General features: G+C 40.5%; 1 protein-coding gene and 1 non-coding gene across 2 annotated transcripts in view; one reads left to right on the top strand and one right to left on the bottom strand.

Annotated features, from left to right (window-relative positions):
* Nucleotides 1-15,175, top strand: part of jcada (junctional cadherin 5 associated a) — a 28,590-nt gene extending 13,415 nt beyond the window's left edge. Inside the window, exons 2-5 of the mRNA XM_024280222.2 lie at nucleotides 2,856-3,361; nucleotides 5,340-6,281; nucleotides 6,608-10,128; nucleotides 11,581-15,175. Of these exons, the coding sequence (XP_024135990.1) occupies nucleotides 2,991-3,361; nucleotides 5,340-6,281; nucleotides 6,608-10,128; nucleotides 11,581-11,615 (4,869 nt within the window). The 5' untranslated portion in view covers nucleotides 2,856-2,990 and the 3' untranslated portion in view covers nucleotides 11,616-15,175. The remainder of the gene's footprint in view (nucleotides 1-2,855; nucleotides 3,362-5,339; nucleotides 6,282-6,607; nucleotides 10,129-11,580) is intronic.
* A 3,951-nt stretch (nucleotides 15,176-19,126) lies between these two features.
* Nucleotides 19,127-19,198, bottom strand: trnag-ucc. The gene has a single exon. It is a non-coding gene; the product is annotated as a tRNA-Gly (tRNA).
* Between the last annotated feature and the right edge of the window lie 2,090 nt (nucleotides 19,199-21,288).

Below are 21,288 nucleotides of genomic sequence, written 5' to 3'. Positions count from 1 at the left end.
TCCAGGTTAGTTTCCCCTTTTTTCTTTAGTTTGTGGAAAGGCTGTGGGATTTTTCCAAGATGCTACCACAACCCTATATGCCACAGAACAAACGTTCGTATTTTATGTCCCATGGGCCCATCTCATGTCCAATAGCTGATTTTGACTAATAACCTGAACAAAATTGTTTTTAAACGGTAAAAATATTAGAGTCCATTTAAAAGACCAACAGAACATGTTTTAATTGATCTTATCAGGCGTTCTCTGTCTGAGGTCTGTGTTTATACAGTAAAGACTTATAAGCCTGGTATGGCAGTTTATCAGTGAAACAAGACAGAAAACGTGCTCTGTACGTGGAGTTTATGTTTGCAGTGCTATTGTACAAATAGATAAAAAGAATGCCAAACTTTCTGGGGAGCAACAAAGTTAAAATGTCCTTTAAAATTTCGAAGTATATTTATGTCTGTTGTTTAAAGACCCACTCTAATCATCTTTTGCTCCATTCTCAAAGCGTTCCCAGTGGTCTTTAACAATGATTATGCCGTTTTTAGCTAAAATTATATAATATTATTAATATTATTAATATTATAATATAATATTAAATATTATTTTCTAGGACAAAGTTTCTGCAAAGCAGCAGTTTACATATCAGAGATTCACCTCTGAATTGTGGGCGGGACCGTTGGCACAAAGTAAGCCCGCCTCCACTTTCCGTCACTCATCTGTTTACAGGCTCTTTCACTAGCTTACAGCGCCTCACACCCCCGGCCTAACATTACAAATGGAACAAAAATGGTGAACAATATTGGAGCATTGCAGCCGTACAGTTTTGGGTCTAATTGTCTCTAAGAAGATGCATCAGAAAGGAGCAGAGCAGGGAAACTTTGGCCCGCCCAGTGTTTTTCTACATCACAACAATCTTTTTTCACATGGCATTTTTTTTTGTCTGCTCCTGATTTACAGCAATTTCACTAAAGAAATACTGAGAAATGTCATTTTAATCTTAATTTTCTTCTTATATGTCCTTCATCATTAAGAAAATATTACAAAAACATGTTAGAAACAACAAAAATCCAATTTTCATTGGAGTGGGTGTTTACGAAGATGTGCTCTCTTTTCATATCCTACCCCAGAAGTGTAGTATATGGCCCTTCAAACTGGAATAAATGATATTGATGACCCTCATTAACTTTAATGTGTTCTGTTATTTTTAATATCCAGTCATAGATTGCACACTATCAATATATTGACCTTTGTTTAGAGGCAGAATCGTATTCTGCATAATTCATGTGATGTTGGTGGATTTGTTGTTTTTCTAGTGTTCATGTGTGTTTTTCCACTGTCATTTTTACGATCATTCCAACACTGCATGAACATGGCATTTGTCTAAAATTTGCAGTTTTCCTTGAGGGACTTCAACCCATCGGTGCAACTGGCTCTAAAACAGGCACGTCCAAAGTCCGGCCCGTGGGCCAAATGTCCACCGGCCCCCAGGCTCAGTCATAAAATCAATAAAATATGGTCTTAAGCATTTTCTAAAAACTCAGAGTACGATTTCTTGGTTTTGATTGGTTAGTTTCTAAAAGGTCAACTGGAAATAGAAAAAAAAAAGGTTGATGGTGAGAGCCAACGCTTCCAGGACAAGTGAAGTTGGCTGTTTTTTTAGTGACACATGTGTCTGCCTAACATGCCAAGAGACTGTGGCTGTTTTCAAGGAGTTCAATATCAAGAGGAACTACCCGACAAGACATGCTATCTATGACAAGCCAACTGGGATTTAGTAAAATATCACCCAAATGATGCAAAATGTCATTTGGGCGATGCATAAAAAACACAAATTGATGAGAATTTTAGTTGTTAAGATGTAAATTTGTTCTTTGTGAAGAAATGAAAAGTATGTCATTGCAATAAAACGTTCATCAAATAGTTCAAAGAATGCTAGGTCAAATGATTGGCCCTCAAACATTTTCACCTCACCAAATCTGGCCCTCTGCAAAAAGTTTGGACACCCCTAGTCTAACACTGTATATATATATATATATATATATATCGTGTTTTCATCGAGATTGTATGTTATTTCTTTCCTCTATGAGGTCAATCACAGAAACATGTTGTGCATCTGCTGCTGGTCCAGCCCTTCTGTCAAATTTTAGAACCCTTTGAGTCAAAAGTTTGCCCCACCCTGTCCTGCACAGAATTTGTGAGATGTATCATTCTGATTATCCAACTATTCATTTATTTATTTTTAGATGCATCTGAATCCCATTTGCTAGAGCCAACCCAGCTTTTGATAAAGCCAGGGTACATCCTGAACAGTTTGCTAGCCTGTATACTCAGATTCTCACCTAGGCACTCTAGAGTCACTTATTAACTTATGAAGCATCTTTTCAGACTACTGGAGGTAACCGGAGTGCCTGGAGAAAACCCACATATGCATGCAAACTCCATACAGTAAGATCACAGCTGGGATTTGAACCAGGGCCTTCTCACTGCTAGTCATTTTCTGGATGTTTTTCACATAACTTTGAAAATCAGTTTTATTTGTGTGTGCGAGCGTTTAACCATCAGCTGAGCGCTGAAAATGCAGTCACGCAGACGACTCCTTGCTGGGACTGAGTGAGTTAGAGGGCAGTCCGCTGTCCACAGTGACATTCAATGTTTTCACTGCAGCAGAGAAACTTATCAGTAATAGGGATGATGCTGTTGTGGGTTTGTTTTTTTCTTAATCCCTCTAAATCCTGGAACATGGATCGACTTATTGCCAGTCCATGTGGAATGGAAAATTGATATTTCTTATATTGCTCTATTTTATTCTGGGATTAAAATAGTGGTCTTTCCCTCATCTTTATGCCGCCCATCTCTCTGTTTCTTCCCAGTGATGGCCGTGGCCATGGCGCGGTGCGGGTGATCCTGGCAGAGACCCCGTGAAAACGACCTTCCTCTCACCCTCTCATGAAAGACGCCAGAGAGGGGCGAAAACCAAGCCCACGCTGACGTAAACACATGCTACCATGTACAGCGTGGAGGACCTCCTCATCTCTCATGGATACAAGCTTCCCAAGCACAGCGCTTCCTCCACCCCGACGCCGGTCCCCACGTCCTCGTCCCGCCAGCCTCCACCCTCCTCCCCGCCGTCCTACAGCAAACACCATGAAGCTCTGGAGAGCAGGCACGGCTCCAGAACAGCCAACGGCTATGAGCGAGGGCCCGCGGGAGCTTTTGGGAACAGCGGCGGAACAAGGCACCCTCAAGCGTACGGCGGCAGCTCGCCCAACAACAACAACAACGAACCGAGGGAGAGGAGCCAGACAAAACAGGAGGGCGAGAGCCGGGGCCACGCCGACAGCCACTCTTTAGGGGAGTCGCTGACCTTAGACAGTGGGTAAGATGTTAACGGGATTCCCCCTTCCTAAAATGAGCTTCCACTGCACTGCTCGTGTGCCTTTCACTGGCAGATAACATCAGGTTTTGTGTTGCTCCGTGTTTCCTGGAATGAAATAATTCATCCAATTGCTCCGCTTGGCCGAGTTTGCATCATGTCACAACTGGAACCACACTGCTGTTCACTCCCTCTTGCCTTGCTTCTTGTGCATCTGTTTTCTTCCCCTCTCATGTCTCATTTATTCTCCTCCTCCCAATCCATTCTTAAGAAAAGGGAGGAAGGGTAATATATGCTTGTCTTTTAATCTCCCACATAGGATCCAAGAGTTGTAATCAATACAGATTTGGACAAACCTGTCTCACGTACAGTTTTTTTCAGGAAATCCCTTAAACCCACCCTAACCAGCTCTGACTGCTACTTACATAATGCATATCACATCAATAAAATAGGAGCCATATAGGGAATATTTAAATATGTATATGGGGAAAAGGCTATTTTTAGTCCAGTTTGGAGTTATGCAATTGAAACACTCCTGGGTAAGTGTGATACTGCCACAAAACTCTGCATGGCTTTCAGCCTGTCTGCATTTCTCTCATATCTGGCCTGTTTAGTTTGCCTGTTTGCTCCACTACGGGGGTGGGGGTAGTGTGCTGTAACTGAGACAAAGTCAATACAGATGCTCCCTTGTCTACACCATTAGGCGGGCATATCAAATTTTTCCCTAAACAGAAAGTTGGCACGGTGCTATTTGGTGTGTCTAAGCTGCTTTCGACAGCAACAGAGGATCGCACGTTAATCAAGTCACCTTGACAAAGCCTGTGGCTGTGAGCGAGTGTTTGTTGTTCTTGTAGTTGTCATCTACAGGACGAGTGATTGGCATTGTGGTGTCTTTGGTCTGTTAAGTGATCGTTCCGTAGGGAAGACGGTGGATAGCGTAGACATATGTTCAGCGATTAAAGTCTGTTGTTTGCTTATCCCTCCCTGTTTTTCCCCTCAATTGTCCAAACTCACTGGCTGGCAGCCTTCATTTAGATAAGGCCTTTTTCTTGGCATTCCCACTAGACAGTGCTACTTAGACATAATTAGACTAATGATGGTAACTCATCTTACATGAAATGCATTCAGATTTAGCAGAATGTTGTGGTCAGGCATCCTATACCCTCTCCCAACAAGCATTCGCTCTCAGTAACGATCATTGATGGAAATGCTCAGTGGCCGGAGCCTCTGGATGCAGCAGCCATGTGCTTGCCTCTTGTTTACCATGTCAGTCTGTCTCTGTGCAAAGAGTATAAAATGATTACTCTGCATGTAGGGGCTCGCTGCAGCTCATTGTATTCCATCAGGTCTGCCTTCAGACATCAACTCTGGAGATGGAAATGCAGCTCTTTTACCCTGATTATCTGAAGAATATAATATTTGAAAGATCAAAAGTGACATCCCTTGATCTGCTTAAGAAGGAAGGAATCGCTGAACCAATACCCTCGTTCAATCATAGATACTAAAAAATACCCATTACTGAATTGCTTCTTGTAGTCTTCTGTCTCCATCTAGTGGATGAGGATTTCTTTTGTAATCAATTGGGTCATGTCAACCCCAATTCCCTAAATGGAGAACTTTCTGAAAGACTAAGCATAAGTTGGATATTTTATCTATTAAATTCCATCAGCACTAAAAGTGTTGTTTTGCATTATACTGTTTGTTGGGTTTTTTTCTTTGAAGCGTGTCTTTTTCCAGAGTGTACAATCAACCAAGCTGCAATGCACTCTAATGGGTTCCTACCTCAAAAATTTCTAGGATAAGAACTGTCTGTTAAGGAAAGGGAATTACCTAAGACACGAAAAATACATTATTTGCAGGTTAAAAAAAAGGCAGTGCAAAAATGTGCTACAGAAACCATGAGGGATTTTAGAATGGCCAATGCCCGACATGCATTTTAGTGCAAGCATTTTCACGCTTGTGTTATTTTGTTTCCTCAAAGGTTTTCTGATGGCAGCAAAGCCCCTCAGGCATTGTCCAAGGATGTGTCCTACTGGAGGAGGAGAGGCCAGGACTTCACTGTGCTGCTGGACTATGCCGACTTAACGGAGTCCTACGGAGGGGGCCAGGGAGATTGCAATCGGCCAGACGGTCCTCAAAAGGCAAGAGGTCAAGAGCTCTCCACAGAAGACCGTCAGAGGTTAGCTCAGGAACGGCAGCGCTGGGCAGCCCAGGCCCAGGCTCAGGCTCAGGCCCAGGCCCAAGCCCAGGCTCAGGCCCGCTCTAGAGAGAGGGAAGCCGCCCTTCATCAGTGGAGAATGGCAAGTGAGAGGAAGTGCCAGAGCCTGGGGACGGAGGACTGGAACCCAGCTGTAATCTTTGGCCGCCAGCTGTCTCAGAGTGAGGGTGAGCGTTGGGCACAGGACCAGCAGCGGCTCCATGCCAGAACACCAGATGGCATGGTAGTCCACCCCAGGACCAAAGTAAAATCCCAGTCCCTGCCCAGGATGGTCCAGCCCGAGAGCCTGCAATACATTGACGTGGTTTCGTCAGGTCAAGAACTGTACAAGCGGGTGAATGGGCACCCATTTGCACACCACCAGCTGTACAGAGCACCACGCTGGGCAGAGAACGGTAGGCCTGCCAGTGCCAACCAACTCTCTATAACACCAAAGCCCCGCTTCACCCGACCGCCCAGACCTCCGTCCTATGAGATGCACCAGCAGATCAGGGGAAGCTGTGAGGTGCTGTCAGGCAGAGAGTCAGTCATTCCCCAGGCCAGGGACAGAACCCCCATTCCCATGTCACGACCGACTGACCCCCATTTGGACTATTATGCACAGGATTCTGGCCCACCAGGATACATTCCTCCTCCGTCATACAAAAGAGTTCCAATAATGGGAGGGGGGCTCCGGGGATATGGCGAAATAGGTGTGGACTACAGGTAAATAACTTTTTTTGTTTGCTTTTTAAAATCTCATTAGACTTTGAAATTTAAGAAAATTTATTGTTTTTATTTAATCTTTTTTACAATAATATTTTGTCAAACTGGCAAATTTATTGAAAATTGTATATCGTCGAAACTTTTTCAGTATATGCTGCTGTTTGGTAATATTTGCTGAAAAAACAGTTGCTCAAATATCATAAATATCCATTCAAAGGAGTTAAACTGTATGGTTTTGATGTTAAACACACAAATAACAAAAAAATACGATTTTATTCATGCACGATGTGGTTGTTTATGTCTCTTCTTGTGGTTTTGACCTGAAGGTACAGAGGAAACATGTATCAGCAGATACACGTGGCTCCAGATGGATCTCATTGGTTTATCAGACACCCAGCCAGTTCTTGGCCTCATCCACCACGAGAGAGAAGTATGTCCAGCCAGAAGCAGCTTTGCCCCATCTACTCCACCCAAGAGCATCCAACTGGAAGTGTTCAATATATTCCATTTGATGATCCCCGTATTCGTCACATATCTTCAGCCCTAGGTGGTAATTCCTTGACAGATGCTGATAAGATCCGCCACATTCGTAAAGAGCTTCCCAGTGTCACTGTGTCGGAGTCTGCAACCAATGACAGTGCCTTTTTGCCCCCGCCACTGGGGCCTTTCATCACTGCCAAACCGGCAGGTGAAGCTAACCAGATTTCTCCTAGCGACTTTGACAATGACAATAAGAGGTGGCGAAGCGATTTGCACAAACAGACTGTTGATAACTTCCCAGCACCAGACCAAAACTCAAACAACAGACATCTCAGAAACCAACTTCCTACTCCATCACCTTCTTCAGCTTTCCAGGTCCCATTGCCAAGAACTTCTCCCCGCCAGGGATCCAGATCAGACCAGATCTTTGCAGAAACTATCACACAGGTGAAAAAAATTGCTCCAGATTCAGGACAGGAGAACTACAGGAACACAAAGAGAAGAGTGAGTGAGACCATATTCTGCCTGGTATCTGTTCCTCTTCACACACCAACCAACATCAGCAAAGATCTAGTGGCTGATCAGAACAACAATGAGGCAATACCAAACTTGACCTTGACCAAAACTGACACTTTTGCTGTAGGCCTCAAAGAGAGTCTAAATATTCGCAGCAAGTCTGTGAACGAGATGCCTATCAAATCCTGCTATTCTCATTTTCACACCAGCAGCACATCCTCAATGAGGAACTACAAGAGAGCTCCTTTAAGAAAAGAGATCATTGATGCATGGGCACTCCAAGCAAATGAAGATTTATGCTATGCTAGGTCCTGGCCTGGAAACCAGTACCGTAATCAGGAAACTCAGACTGGTTCACCTTTGACAGTGGTAAAAAGCCCAGAACCTCAGAGCCCTCCATGTGGACAGGAGCCTGCTCTGTCTGCCTCAAATGCAACTACTGACCTTGATGTCAGCTCCGAAAGCAGCCCCTCCTATGGCTATCCCATGGCAGGCCAAAAACATCTTAATCCATCCAGCAACAGCGCCTTCTCTCGTCTCAGCCCAGCACAAATGCCAACGCAACAGGACTCACCACAGCAACCATCCTCTCCTTCCAAAGCACGCGTTCAGCCAGATCACCAGCCGTCCTCCCCTAAGAAGATCAATTCTCCAGACAGTGCAGAGCATGTGGTCTTTGGTCAGTTTCTCTTGAAGCCAGTGAACCGACGACCCTGTGATGCCATTGGTGAGTTAGAGACCATAAATAAAGAAATGGAAGAAACAATCAGCAAGAGACCCATCGTTGGTCTGAGTACAGGTGATCTTGATGGGTTTCATAAAAAGCTAGCTTGTCTAAAATCAGCAGCCCATTTCACTTGCCCAGAACCAGGTCGGGAAGCAATCAGTCTTCCACCACTGCATACAGACAAGCCCAATAATATAAAAAAGAGATCAAAGTCATTTGCCTCCACTGCTGATCTTGAATCCTTGGACACAAGCAGTAGCAGTACTTTCTCCAGGGCACAAGCCAACCACATACCCCCAACAAATAAGCTTTCCATGTTGGTCAATCCAGACCCCAGAGAGAATTCTCTCCTGTCTCCTGTTCTCCCAAACAATGAGTTGAATCAGCCTTGCCGGCAGGACATCCCAGTTCCTCAAGAATCCCTTCTGAGAGATGTGGGGCTAACGGTCTACACGGAAAGCCCTGGTCGGCCAATGCAGCGCTCACGTTCAGCCCCATCTCCATTTGATCATGAGGGTCCAACTGAGTTATTGTCAATGTCAGGACTTGTTAAAAGCAGTTTAAGTTTGGATCACAACTCAAATGAACAGCCCAGGAATAGGTTATACAGAGAGGGAAAAGCTACTTCAGACAAGATAGTAGTTTGTCTGAATGGAAGTATCTCCAGGGGTGGGAATGAAAGTAGCAAACTACTCCTGACAGAAAGTCTATCACAAAGGAGGACAAAAGAGGTTTCTTTTGCCTTTGAGAATGAGGTTGATGAAAGATATGCCCTCTCTGAACCCCTTACCTACAAGAATGACTCAACAATAACAGATAAGCACTTAGAAAGCTTACTAATTCAGGAGAAAGCCAAAATGTTACCTGTGGAGGACCTAAGCAAGCTTTACGAGGTCAAATGTCCAAAAGGTATCCCTGAAAATGAGTCTATAGAGGAAAGGGCTGCACGGATCTTGGGTATTTCTGTTTGTGTTGGGACTTTAGGTGTGGGGGACAAAAATATTGACGATAACCAGGTTGATTTGGACACCAGTTCTGGAGAGAAACAGCCAAGTCCAAATGGAGAAACACAGAATGTGATTGGAGAGTATGAGGAAGTCAAAGAGGAGCTCTTGTTAATCCAAGCTCCAAATTCTGAGGAGGTCAAGGAGACAGGGCCAGGTGTGGATCAAGAAGAACACAGGGACAATAGAGAGAAGCACAGCAGGGACCATAGAGACCATCAGGACACAGAGACAGGGGCAGGAGCAGAAAACCCTGAATTCCCACCAAGCAAGCTTCTGCTGTCTCTACCTGTGACCGCTGATGAGAAGCCAGCAGTCAGTGCATCCAATGGGGATAAGAAAGGGAAAAGTGGAGCAGGCAAAGTCATTGAATCCCTCCAAGATAAGCTGAACAGTTGTGCAGCTTCGTCTGGTACACCTCTGGCTCTATCGAGCACAGAAAGAATGGCCCGTTTTAAGGAGCTGGACTCTGTGTCTCGAATAAGACGCCTCAGTCTTAAAGGCCCAGAGTCTGTAATAGAAGCTATTTCTAAAGAAAAAAATGACAGTATGGAAGAATGTGATGCTAGGAAAGAAGCTAAAATGAACGTTGAGCAACAGCTAGCAAAGCAGGAGAAGGATGAAGAGGATAAAGGAAATCAAGAGCAGGAACTTCGGGATGAAAATGAGAACGGACCAGTCCGTTTGGGGGATCCTGATCAAAATAAAAAAGAAAATATCAGGGAGACAACAGAAAAGAGAAGAAGTGAGGAGGAAATTGCCTTTGAAATTGCACTTGAAGCAAACAGGGAGCAAAGTAATGATTCACATTTTGAATTAAAAATGGAGGAAGCAGAGTTGGAGTTAAAAATTGTGGAAAAAGACACAGAAAAGCCTTTGGAGGTCACAAAAGAGGAGAGGAATACCGCGGTGGCTAGCAGAGCAGAGACCGCTCAAAACACAGAGGCAAGACCAATGCCCAAACCAAAGCGGCGCACCAAGCTCCAGAAACCACCCCTGCTTCCCAAACCTCGCAGTGTCCCCAAGAGAGAAATAACGCTGCCAACAAGCCTCAGCTCTGGGACCTGCGGTCACTCAAATGCAGAGGAAGAGGAGGAGGAGGAGAAGCTCTCTGTCTCAGGTGGGTGCAAAGCAGCCAGAATATTAGCTGTTTCATATGTTTATTAAACCTTCAGTGCGAAAAATCATGTAAAAGTGACAAATAATTGTTAGCCCTTGTAGCTTTCCTTAGACCTATCTTTATTAAGTGTTGTTTCTTGAGTTGGCAGTAGTGTATTGGTTAGCACTCTCGTCTCACAGCGAAAAGACACTGATTTGAATCCTGCTGGGGTCTTTCCTGTGTAGGGTTTGTGCATGGATGGATTCTCTCTGGAAACTCCGGTTACCCCCCTTAGCTCAAAAACATGCTTAATAGTTTAATTGGTATCTCTAAATTGCCCCTTGGTGTGAATGTGATTGTGTGACCCTGCGACAGACCGGTGACCTGGTACCCCATTTTCACCTAATAGTAGCTGCATTGGCTCCGGCAACCCCATAAGAGAGAGAGAGAGAGAGAGAGCATAGTATATATATATATATATATATATATATATATATATATATATATATATATATATATATTAGGTAAATATATCCTATATCCTGTAACCAGACTGGACACATGTTAAGAAACTGTGGATATGTTTTTACGTAACTTCACGTTAATTTTTTGACATTAACTGTCTTGTCAGTCATTCTAAAAGTCTGAATCTGAACTGGAAGACAAAGGCAGTTCAGAATGCTTTATAGAGTCTTCAAGGAGAAAAATATGATTTTTGTTTCTGATAACAACAAAACATACAGATAGGACTTTAAGGATATCTTCAAAAGATGAGCAAAAACTTATTTTCATCTCTAACTCTATAGCCATTCATGTTCGATACATGGATTTTGGATTAGCTTGTTTTCTCATTGTTATAATCTTTTCTTAAAACCCATTATACATAAAACTTGGTCCATTTTTTCTTGCCCTGGAATTCATCAATATTCCACTAAGGGCAGAATTTTTCTGCTCATTTCAAATAGCTGAATACTTTAAATCTCAAGAACACTTTTGGCGGGAAAAGGTTTAGCTAATTTTCAAAGCTTTTTGGTGAAAATAATTTATTTGTTCCTATTTATTTTTCACACTAATACTTTCTGTATTAAAATAATGAAAAATTTGTTGATAATGAATTCTTTATAAAAACAGATAGACCATGTTTAAAATGTGTGGATCAAATTTGAGACAGTGGGTAAATGAGGCGCTTTTATCCTGAACACTCATATCCATATCTTAAACTGACATTGTTGTGATTAAAAATTGGTCAAAATGATCATCCAACATACCATAAATGATACTATACATGTCACATAAAAAATGATATTGCAATTTTTGTTTTCATCAAAGGGTATGGAAACATTGTATTTCTAAAAAATGTGTCTAATACTGTATGTGATGTAGTGGACTTTCGCATGTTAATACTGATGAATAACTTTTAGGGGAATGTTCTTTAAGAAATTAAACTTACGCCTCTTCTGTTTGTCTCTTCAGACTCGTACGACCCCAGTCGAGTGGAGAGGGTGTAACTCCTGACTGCTGCCTTCACCACTGTGGAAATCTGTCTTCTGTCAAGTTAGCTACCTATTTTTTTTTTTTTTTTTAATCCACCACAAAGACCTTCATCTCACCTCATGACGCGATTGGAACGCCTCTGCATCCACGTATGAACTTCTCACAGAAGTGACTGTCCTGGTGCTGCAGGAGCTTCTTCCTGTCTCTGAACCAGTTATTTTAGTTCCACAAGCATTTTGGACTTCCTCCTTTTAAGGCGTTACTTTTGGGAAAACGAGATACAAAAAAAAGGCATGTCATTTTTCCACCTGCACATGGGCTCGTGGGCGAGCGTTTGTGTGGAAACATGAATGTAAAAGTGCTTCTGCTCCACCAACAAACAAGAGAAATGTACCAGAAGAAGCCACAAGAGAGAAGTATTGCATTACAATCAGTATTAACCAAATGTAAATATGATAGACTAATGACATTTTGTTAAATCTATAAAAATGGTATCAGACTGAAATGTATATTTTCTTATATATGTTTAAAACCTTTGGTTTTCAGAAGTGTAACCTTTGGGTGTGTGATCAATAATGAAGCCCCGCCCCCCGCTCTTTATTCTTATACTCGTGTGATAGAGAATGTACTCCGAGAGTTTGGATTGCAAAGAAAACACTGTGGTCCTTGAATAGTTTCAATCCAGAGCAATATAGCCGTCGCAGACGAGCGTCTGTGACCCGGTTTTAGTGGAGCTAACCTTTCATTTGAAACGTTTTGGTACACGTGTCGTATTTTTGCACTGCTGAGATTACTGGCTCTGTGTTGTTAGCAAAACACCTGAATATAATTGTGTCCGAATTCCGTCACTACTTAGCTCTACATGTGGCGTTCACCATTTTTTTCGGAGTGTAATTTCCAAAGTCGGGTGCCCTAGAAATTTTCCAGAAGTCTGCAAAAAACTACAGAGCATCAATGGTTACTAGATTAATGACCATAATGCGCTGCATTTAAATGATTTTTAATGAAATTTTTTTTTTTTTTAAAAACATTCAAGTTTTCATCATAAATTAACACATTCTCACTTCCAAGTCATCATATATTGACGTTAGGTTAATGACCACTCCGGGTCACTTTTTGATGTTTCCCCAAGCCGTCAGTTTTGGACATGCTGGCTGTTCCCATTAAACCACGGGTCCCCAACCTCTGGGCCGTAAACCAGAATCAGTCCAGTACCACAATGCTTAGCCAAACCCAGTACCCTAACCTGACCAGGTACAGTATGGAACTTTAACTGGTACCAGACGCTGTACGGTGCACAAACCAAATGTGAACCAGAACCGGGTTAAGGTTAGGGTAGCGGTACTGGATGAGTCCCAAGGACTAGTGCACATCCGGATGCGTTACCGAACCCAAACCGGTACCAGACGCAGGACGAGGCGCAAACCTGACAAGAACCATTACCAGTACTGGGTTAGGGTGGCAGTACTGGATGCATCCCAAGTGTCCCAGTGCACGTGCGAATGTGGTACCAAACTGGTACCAGACACAGCACATGCCGCAAACCTAACGCGAAGCAGTACCGGTTTAAGGTTAGGGTACCGGTACTGGGTTAGGGTATCAGAACCAGGACTGTGTTAAGGTTAGGGTACAGGTACTGGATGTGTCCCACAGACTAGTGCGCATCCGCTACTGCATCTGATACTCCGTCCTGAGGGTTGCAGACCCTTGATTTTACAAACAGCCAGCACATGAAAAACCGACGAGTTGGGGACACCCAAAACGCCAAAAAGTAACAATATGTGACGACTTGAGGATGAGAATGAGTTGCATAAATAGTCTTCATAAAATGCTCGTATTTATTTGGTTTTTACTTCGTGACGTCACATTTGCAGTTTTTTAAAAGAAGTAGTGAAATCTAGGACACTACATAGTCCCGCATTAAACAGTTTTTCAGAAGCTAGCGAGTAGTGAGGGAATTCGGACATAGCGTGTCTTCACGTTGGGAGATCCTCCCTAAGGAAATGTCTTCAGTGAATCCCCACGCTGTCTGACCTTTTCCGTCCTTCACTTTATGTCTCAGAAGTGCTTCTGGTAGGAAGCGGTGTAGATGTAGCCGTCCCGAGCTGTCGTAGGGTCTCCATTTCAACTGGACTTCCGTTTCACTGAAATGAAACTCATTCTTTGTGTAGGCAATAATATTAACACGAATAAGCTTAATATGCTTAGTAATGTCGCTGTACAGAACTTGGAGATCTCGTCTGAACACGTTTGATAAAGGTGACAAACGGGGTAGCAATAGAGAAGAAATTGACCAACGAACCAAACCAAACTTTTATTCTATGCATTGGACATCAACTTTCACTGGGTGTTAACAGAAAATGAAAAACCATATCAGTGTTTGATCTGTCAACTGTGTGGTGAAGCTGCAGAGTTTAGTGTCCCGTCTCCAGCCCTGTACCTCTGTGCTCCAGGTAATGTGTTATCTGGTCATTCTTGTTGGTCTTTTTTGTAGATCTATTGGTGCACATCTTGCTTTGATATTTTCTATTTTCATACAGAGGTATGTACAGCTTTTTTTCTAAACGCAGCATCTTTTTTTTTGGTTTTGTCTTCTCGCCTTTTCTGTGCATGTAATGCGTAAGAAGAAGTCACGGAGAAAGTGTATTTGCATATACTTGCATTTGGTACTATATATGTATAGTCTATCCAATAAACAACAGTTATATTTCATACAATGTATATTTTATTTTCAGAAGTTAAGCTGCATATTTAAAAAAATAAAAAGGACAAAGTATTTTTTAGAAATATTGTGAAAAAGGGAGGTGTTTTCTGAAGGCGCAGTGTTTGTCTTTATTTGCTGTGATCCTTCCGAATGATCCCAAATAGAGACAAGGATGTGCTGTTGTTCAGTGCTGCAGACAGTTCATAAATAAAATCCTTTGCATGAAGCTGCCTCTGATGTTCTGTGCATTAATATTGTAAGTTATGCAGAGAAGCCCGGTGCACATCTGAGAGCTGTTTCTCAATTATTCATTCGGTCACTGTACGTTGCACTTAAGGGGCCTGGAAAGCTGCTAAAGGGACACAGAGTCGTGGAGGGAAACTGATTGAGGTAAGCTCGCCAGGTTAGGTTTAGAATCATTTTATAAAAATGTATGCAACATAAGGGAGTTTATATCAAATTTTAGTTTCATCTATGTTCATTTGTGAAAATTGACAAACTTTTATCTGTGATAGAACGAAAAATAAGAAATTCTTTGACCAATTTTACCTAAAATCAAAACTAAAATCCACTTGACAGGAAAATGTGCCCATTTAAATTATGATAACATTAGATTGTAGCTCCGCCCATATTCCCGTGCTCCATCTTTATCTTCATCAAAACTTTCAGTTTTATTAACTCGTTGTTTACAGAATGTAAGGATTATTTTAAACTAATTTGGGATTCATCCAAATTTTTAGCTGCTAATATCAGAGCTCTTCTGATTGTTTCTGCACTTTCTGGGTTTTTTGAGCATTTTTGACCTTTTAGTTGTTATATTGGCATAATTCTAGCTTTTTTGAATATTTTGGCATTTACTAACAAAAAAAACCAAGTTTTTTAAACATATTTTGAAGTCTGGCTAATATTTCAGATGCATTGTAGCAGCTTAAGGTAATTTAGGCTCTATTTCAGTTTTTTAGGCTATTTTGGAGTTTAGCTAATATTTCATCTAAGCATGTTCATGTTAGGATTCAGTTTTTCCTGCAAGAAGAGACATTTCTAAACTGCTTTGAAAATGTCAACGTCAACTTTGTTAATAAAGCTTTAAGACTCAAAATGGTAAAACATGGAGCCAGTTAAGACATAAATAAAACAAGTTCAATATGAAGACTTTAAATAAGAGTTCTGATTGAACATTAACTTGGTGTTTGGAGTTTCCAGCTCATCAGCCCAACACTTTAGGCAGGAATCACGGCTCTTCTCCCACTCTCCAAGACATCCTTAACAACCAATCAGACTTATGCAGCAGGTCCAGAACAAATGACTTTTCCCAAGAATCTACAATTTAAAAAAAGAAGATTAAACTTAAATAATGAATATATTCCACATAAATCTCTGAAATCTGTCCTAGTCTTGTTTTAATACCAGAAACTAATGAAGGACAGAAGCTGCACAATTCATTGAAAGTTTAATAAACTATTAAACACTGATAAAGAAGAATGTACCAGGAATATTGGTATCATCTGGTTATGATGCATAAACGATAAGAAATGAAGAAAAGACCCAAAGAGGTTTAGAGTTCGGCTGTGGCTCCAGAACTTCTGACACGTCAGAACTACAGTATAAAGAGGAAATCTGCACGGAATTTACCTCAAACCTCTAAAGATTCCCTCAAGGTTTTATTGTTCACTCCTCTCATGGTTCTAAAACTAATTTCCATCAAAACGTGTGAAACAAAAGCAGAATTAAAAGGTAAAAACTCAAACATCCATCCATCCATCCATCCATCCATCCATCCATCCATCCATCCATCTTCTTAACCGCTTCGTCCCTTTCGGGGTCGCGGGGTGCCGGAGCCTATCCCGGCTACTGATGGGCGAAGGCGGGGTACACCCTGGACAGGTCACCAGTCTGTCGCAGGGCCTCAATCTCACACCCATCCACTCTCACATTCACACCTAGGGGCAATTTAGAGTCACCAATGAACCTATGAAGCATGTTTTTGGACGGTGGGAGGAAGCCGGAGTCCCCGGTGAAAACCCACGCATGCACGGGGAGAACATGCAAACTCCACACAGAAAGGTCCCAGCCGGGAGTCGAACCGGGGCCTTCTCGCTGTTAGGCAAGAGCGCCAACCACTGCGCCACCGTGCAGCCCAAAACTCAAACATATTTGATTATTTTGTTTTTATAGTCAATTTCATGTATAAGTCATCCGTTGGTTCTTCATCTTTTAGTTGAAGATGAACTATTAGTTGTTAAAATAATGCCTGAATGGAATGAAGGTCCATGGTGACTCTTGCCTTTACCGCACAGCAGCTAGGATAGGCTCCAGCAACCCCATGACCCTGAAAGGGATTGAACAGGTTTGGAAGATTGATAGGATGACCTGGATCTTTCATTGTTACTGAAGTGATGTGTTGATGAAGGTTGTCTTTAATCCAGGAGAAGTTGTCTTGAAACTGAGTCATGGTATTTGGTATCTGGACATAAAATCTTCTCTCTTTGAAACATTTCACCACTCATTCAAGTCTCTACATCCGTCTAGAGTACATGTGACAAGTCGAGGCCCGGGGGCCGGATCCGGCCCTCCGGGTAATTCTATCCGGCCCTCCAGATCATTTTATTTTATTTTTATTAATGGCCCGACGTTATCTTGCGCTTCATTTCTAACTTGTATAATTTTGACAAAATAATTTTTTATGGAGAGTCAAATATTGAAAGTTATTTAAGGTTTAAATTGATTTATTCTGGAATAATATTCATGCCTTTTTATTATTCAGAATCATGTTAAAAAGTTAAGGTTTTAAAGTTTTGAAAATTGATATTTGGCATTAACTAAGATTTTTTTAGGCTGTTTTGGAGTTTAGCTAATATTTCAGCAACATGCGCGCTGTTTTGGCTAATTTAGGGGTTTTTTTCAGTTTTTTAGGCTGTGTTGACGTTTAACTATTTTTTCAGCTGCATGCCCAGCTGTTTTGGCTAACCTTATTTTTTTTTTCTCTAGTTTTCAGTTTTTTAGGCTGTTTTGGAATTAGGCTAATATGAACACCCTAACTGCTTTGGATTTTTTTTCCTTTTTCCAGGATATTTTAAAGTCTAGCTATTTTTTCAGCTACATGCTCACTGTTTTGGAAAACCTAAGCCTTTTTTCGCATTTTTTTAGACTAATTTGGCATTTAGCTTATATTTTAGCTGGCTATCAGCTTCAGAGTTTTCAGCTAACAACTTCAGTGATTTCCGCTATCAATTTCAGCATCATCAGCAGCCAAATTCAGCTTCCAGCATTCACACTAGCATGATCACAGGTAATGCTATATATCTAGTTTCTTAATGTACTTAGTTTTTTTCACATTTTATTTTGATGTCCAGAAATTACTTTGTTTTATCTTTGGAATAATTTTTTGTTTTCAGGAATTTTGTTGGGATATTTTAAAATATTTTTTTCCCCGTTTTTAATCTTTGTTAGGTTTTTTGGGGAGATTTGTAGTGATTTTGACTTCAGGGCCACCATACTGCTTTTAACACAGTCTTCTACACCTTTCCCTTCAATCTTTTTGCCTGTTTCAGTCTGATTGCACCTCCTCAACTCCCCAAAGTTATGTATTGTTGATTCTAAGTCCTCCATCTATTCCCTGTTCCCTCACTATTCCCCTACTTATTTACACAAACATACTTTGTCTTAATTCCTCTCCTTTTCAGAGGAAACCTCCACCTCTCTAGATGCATCCACCAGATCTCACTACAGATCAGTGTCATCTAAATCTTGTCCTATCAGTCAGTATGTTCACTGTCAAGTCCACATGTTAAACATGTATAACTGAATAAAAAAACTAAACCATTACAGACTTATCACTGACTTGTCATTAAAGCTTTCATTCTTTTGTATGGTCCATGTCTTGCTAAGTGAATGTGAATAATGGAGACAGACGAATGCTCTTCTCCTCCTCGTGGCTGAATCCCAGCAGGAGCATCACCAATCTGAATCACAGCTTTGAACTTACTCTGACATGTGTAGGTGGAGCTTTGATTTGAACTGTGTATTGACATCAAAGACTCGCTGCCTACACGTTCCTTACAAAGTCCTTAAAGTGGAAGTACTGTACTAGATTATGGGCTGCCTTCACTTCATTGTTATGCAGGGCTTTGTGGAATAATTGATTTGCTCGGGTGCGTTTTGTTGTTCAGGAAACATCCAATAGCTAATTTTTTGTCTTTGTGTGTCCTTTTTTTGCAAATCAAACTGTTCCTCAGACTGATCTTTATGTGTCACTTCAAAAGTTCCAGATTTGGGTCATTACAGTTACATTAACATATTATTTAGTTTGGCTTAATGCTTGAATTATGTTGTACAAAATAAACTGATATTAGTGTAGTTTCACATCTGCGTAATTTAGTGCACATGGCTTCATCACATTGACTGAGCTTCTGTTTTTATTTGAGTCAAAGAAATGAAATTTGCGCCTCCAAGCTATGGGTCATTCCATAGAGAAATGTCTCCCTCTACTGGACAAAGTTGAGAATGCACCATCTCGTTCAAAGAATCCATCGGAGGAAAACAATTCAAGCTAAATGTCTGGACGGTCCAGGAGAAATCGGTTTCTGTAGAATCTGTAACACGAAATACTAAATTTTCCGTTTTGTTTTTTTAATATAACAATTTATGGTATTTTATTTTGTGACTTGGTTGGTTATTTAGCATATTATCCGGTCTTACGATACTAGCCGACATTTTAAAAAAGCGTCCCCTGATGATGTCTTAGTAAAAGATGTGCTCTACAAGCGCAGAATTATAATAAAAGGAGAGATTTACAAATGATTACGAGAGGACAAAATGCGATGCGTTGGCCGGGAATCGAACCCGGGTCAACTGCTTGGAAGGCAGCTATGCTAACCACTATACCACCAACGCACGACGACTTCAAGCGGAAAGTAGAGTATAATCTAGTACTAATCTAGTCTCTTTTTCACAGTGATTCTAGATGTTGGTGTGATTTCTATATTTCACGGGGTTGAAACGCCCAAACTCTAATCTAACCTGAGAGCAACAATGGTGTGTCACAATCCCTAAACAGGTTAAAAAAGAAAGAATGTAATAATGCTCTCAGTTTATGCTTAAAAACAACAAAATGTCGAATACTAGGCAGAGTTACCTCACCAATTTATTTTGCTTATCGTCAATAATCTAATTTATACCAAATTATGTCTCAGACTTATTTCTTGTGGGTTTTTTCCTGTCTTATAAATTTATCTTAAAAACCCCAATCAATGAAAAATTGTGTTTTTAGTGATTTTAAATGTTCCTGATTATTTTTTTAAATGATGAGGGCATTTATAAAGAGAATCAAGATTAGAAATAGCATTTCTGAGTATTTAATTGTAAATCAAGAAGAAATGAGAAAAAGTAATTTAAAAAAGCACAATCAACATTGGTAGATTTAGGTTGAGCTTCATTTTCCTCGTCAGAGCTGGTATCTGGATCAAAGCTTTTTAAGATATCACAAAAAATCTATTTAACCCTTTATTACATTGTTATAAACATGTTTGATCAGGTAAATGTATTTTGTTCATCTGTTAATGTTTTGAAGCAATTCTTTTCATATAATTTACTAAATGTTTAATTTTCAGCCATTTACTAAATTTTGCCTCTTAAAAAATTGGATTTGTTTATATAGCTACATCGCCTTATAGATCATCCAACCTTCACTTTTGGTCACTTTTACTAGAATGTTTTAGATTGTACACATTTACATTTACAAACAGACTTCTATCCATCCATAAAAGATAATATTAGATTAATCCATGTATGTACATGCTTGAGACTTTATTTTAGTTTTCAGCTAACATTGATCTAGCTTGATCTTTTAAAATGGCAGAAATTGGCTATTTAATCTACAAAGGAAACCAGTATTTAATAATGTTGGTATTAAAAAGTCTGTACCAGAGGGAGAGAAGGAAATCAACCCGCTGTTACTGGGTTATTGCTAGATGTATGGCGTTATGAATATAGTGATGTCCACACACATCGGTGGGTTTCACAACGGCAAAAAGAGAACATTTAAGTCCAGTTGCTGTGACTGAACTTTAAGGCATCATTGAGAACCTTCATTGACACCAATAAAGAGAATCTGTACGTTTTATAAGAAAGATATCGGAAGTGCAGAATAATTTTGTGCTTTCACAAAACATATTTGTCCTTGTGGAAACAAAGCATAGAACTGCTTCAGTAAAAAGGACATTTTAAATGTATGTTGAATAACCAAAATGAAGAACACCAGCATTTTAAGCTCACATTTTAAAAGCAGGAACAAATTTTAATTTTTTTTTTTTTTTTTTATTGACCCTTTTCATGTAACGTCACACAAAACGGCGAGTGTGCAGAGTGACTTCCGGTTATGTATTATGTCTATGGTTTATAGCAGCAAAGCTTACAGTTGAACGCTGTTTTACGTAAATAATAAAAGGTAACCTAATCAATTGTAATAGAAATATGTACAATATTTGTTTTAGAAATGTCCTACCTAGTTCTATTCGTTTTTCCTTTTATTTTGTTCAAAAATCAAAGTAGAAATGTCAGTATTCCTCCTGCAGAATGCTTCACAGCTGCTTTACCAAAATGATATGGATGATTTTAATCGAGTCGTGGATTATTTCTCTCTGAAAACCCGGTCATAGTTAGACAAGGGTTACAGGAACTTCATTGAATGCTGCTGGTTTGATTATGAAGGTAATTAAGATTTTATTCTTCTAATTTATGCTAATGCTAACGCTAGCTCAGACAATTTTAGTCTTACAATAAAGAAAAACTAATTACTGTTGTTATTTTCTGACGTAGATTTTCTTTGCTCATAACCGTGTCTGATCCCTGTGAGAAAATAAAGGTAAACAAAGATAAAAATGATTTGAAACCATAAAAAAAATTTTCCTATTAAAAGCATTCCTATTTTTACAATTACGCCAAAAAACAACAAATACCTCTTATTACAATGACTAAATTTCGCC

The sequence above is a fragment of the Oryzias melastigma genome, linkage group LG20 (assembly GCF_002922805.2).
Source record: "Oryzias melastigma strain HK-1 linkage group LG20, ASM292280v2, whole genome shotgun sequence".
NCBI classification, from domain to species: Eukaryota; Metazoa; Chordata; class Actinopteri; order Beloniformes; family Adrianichthyidae; genus Oryzias; species Oryzias melastigma.
The sequence above is the reverse complement of the archived record's forward strand: the minus strand, read 5'-3'. Positions and strand labels throughout refer to the sequence as shown.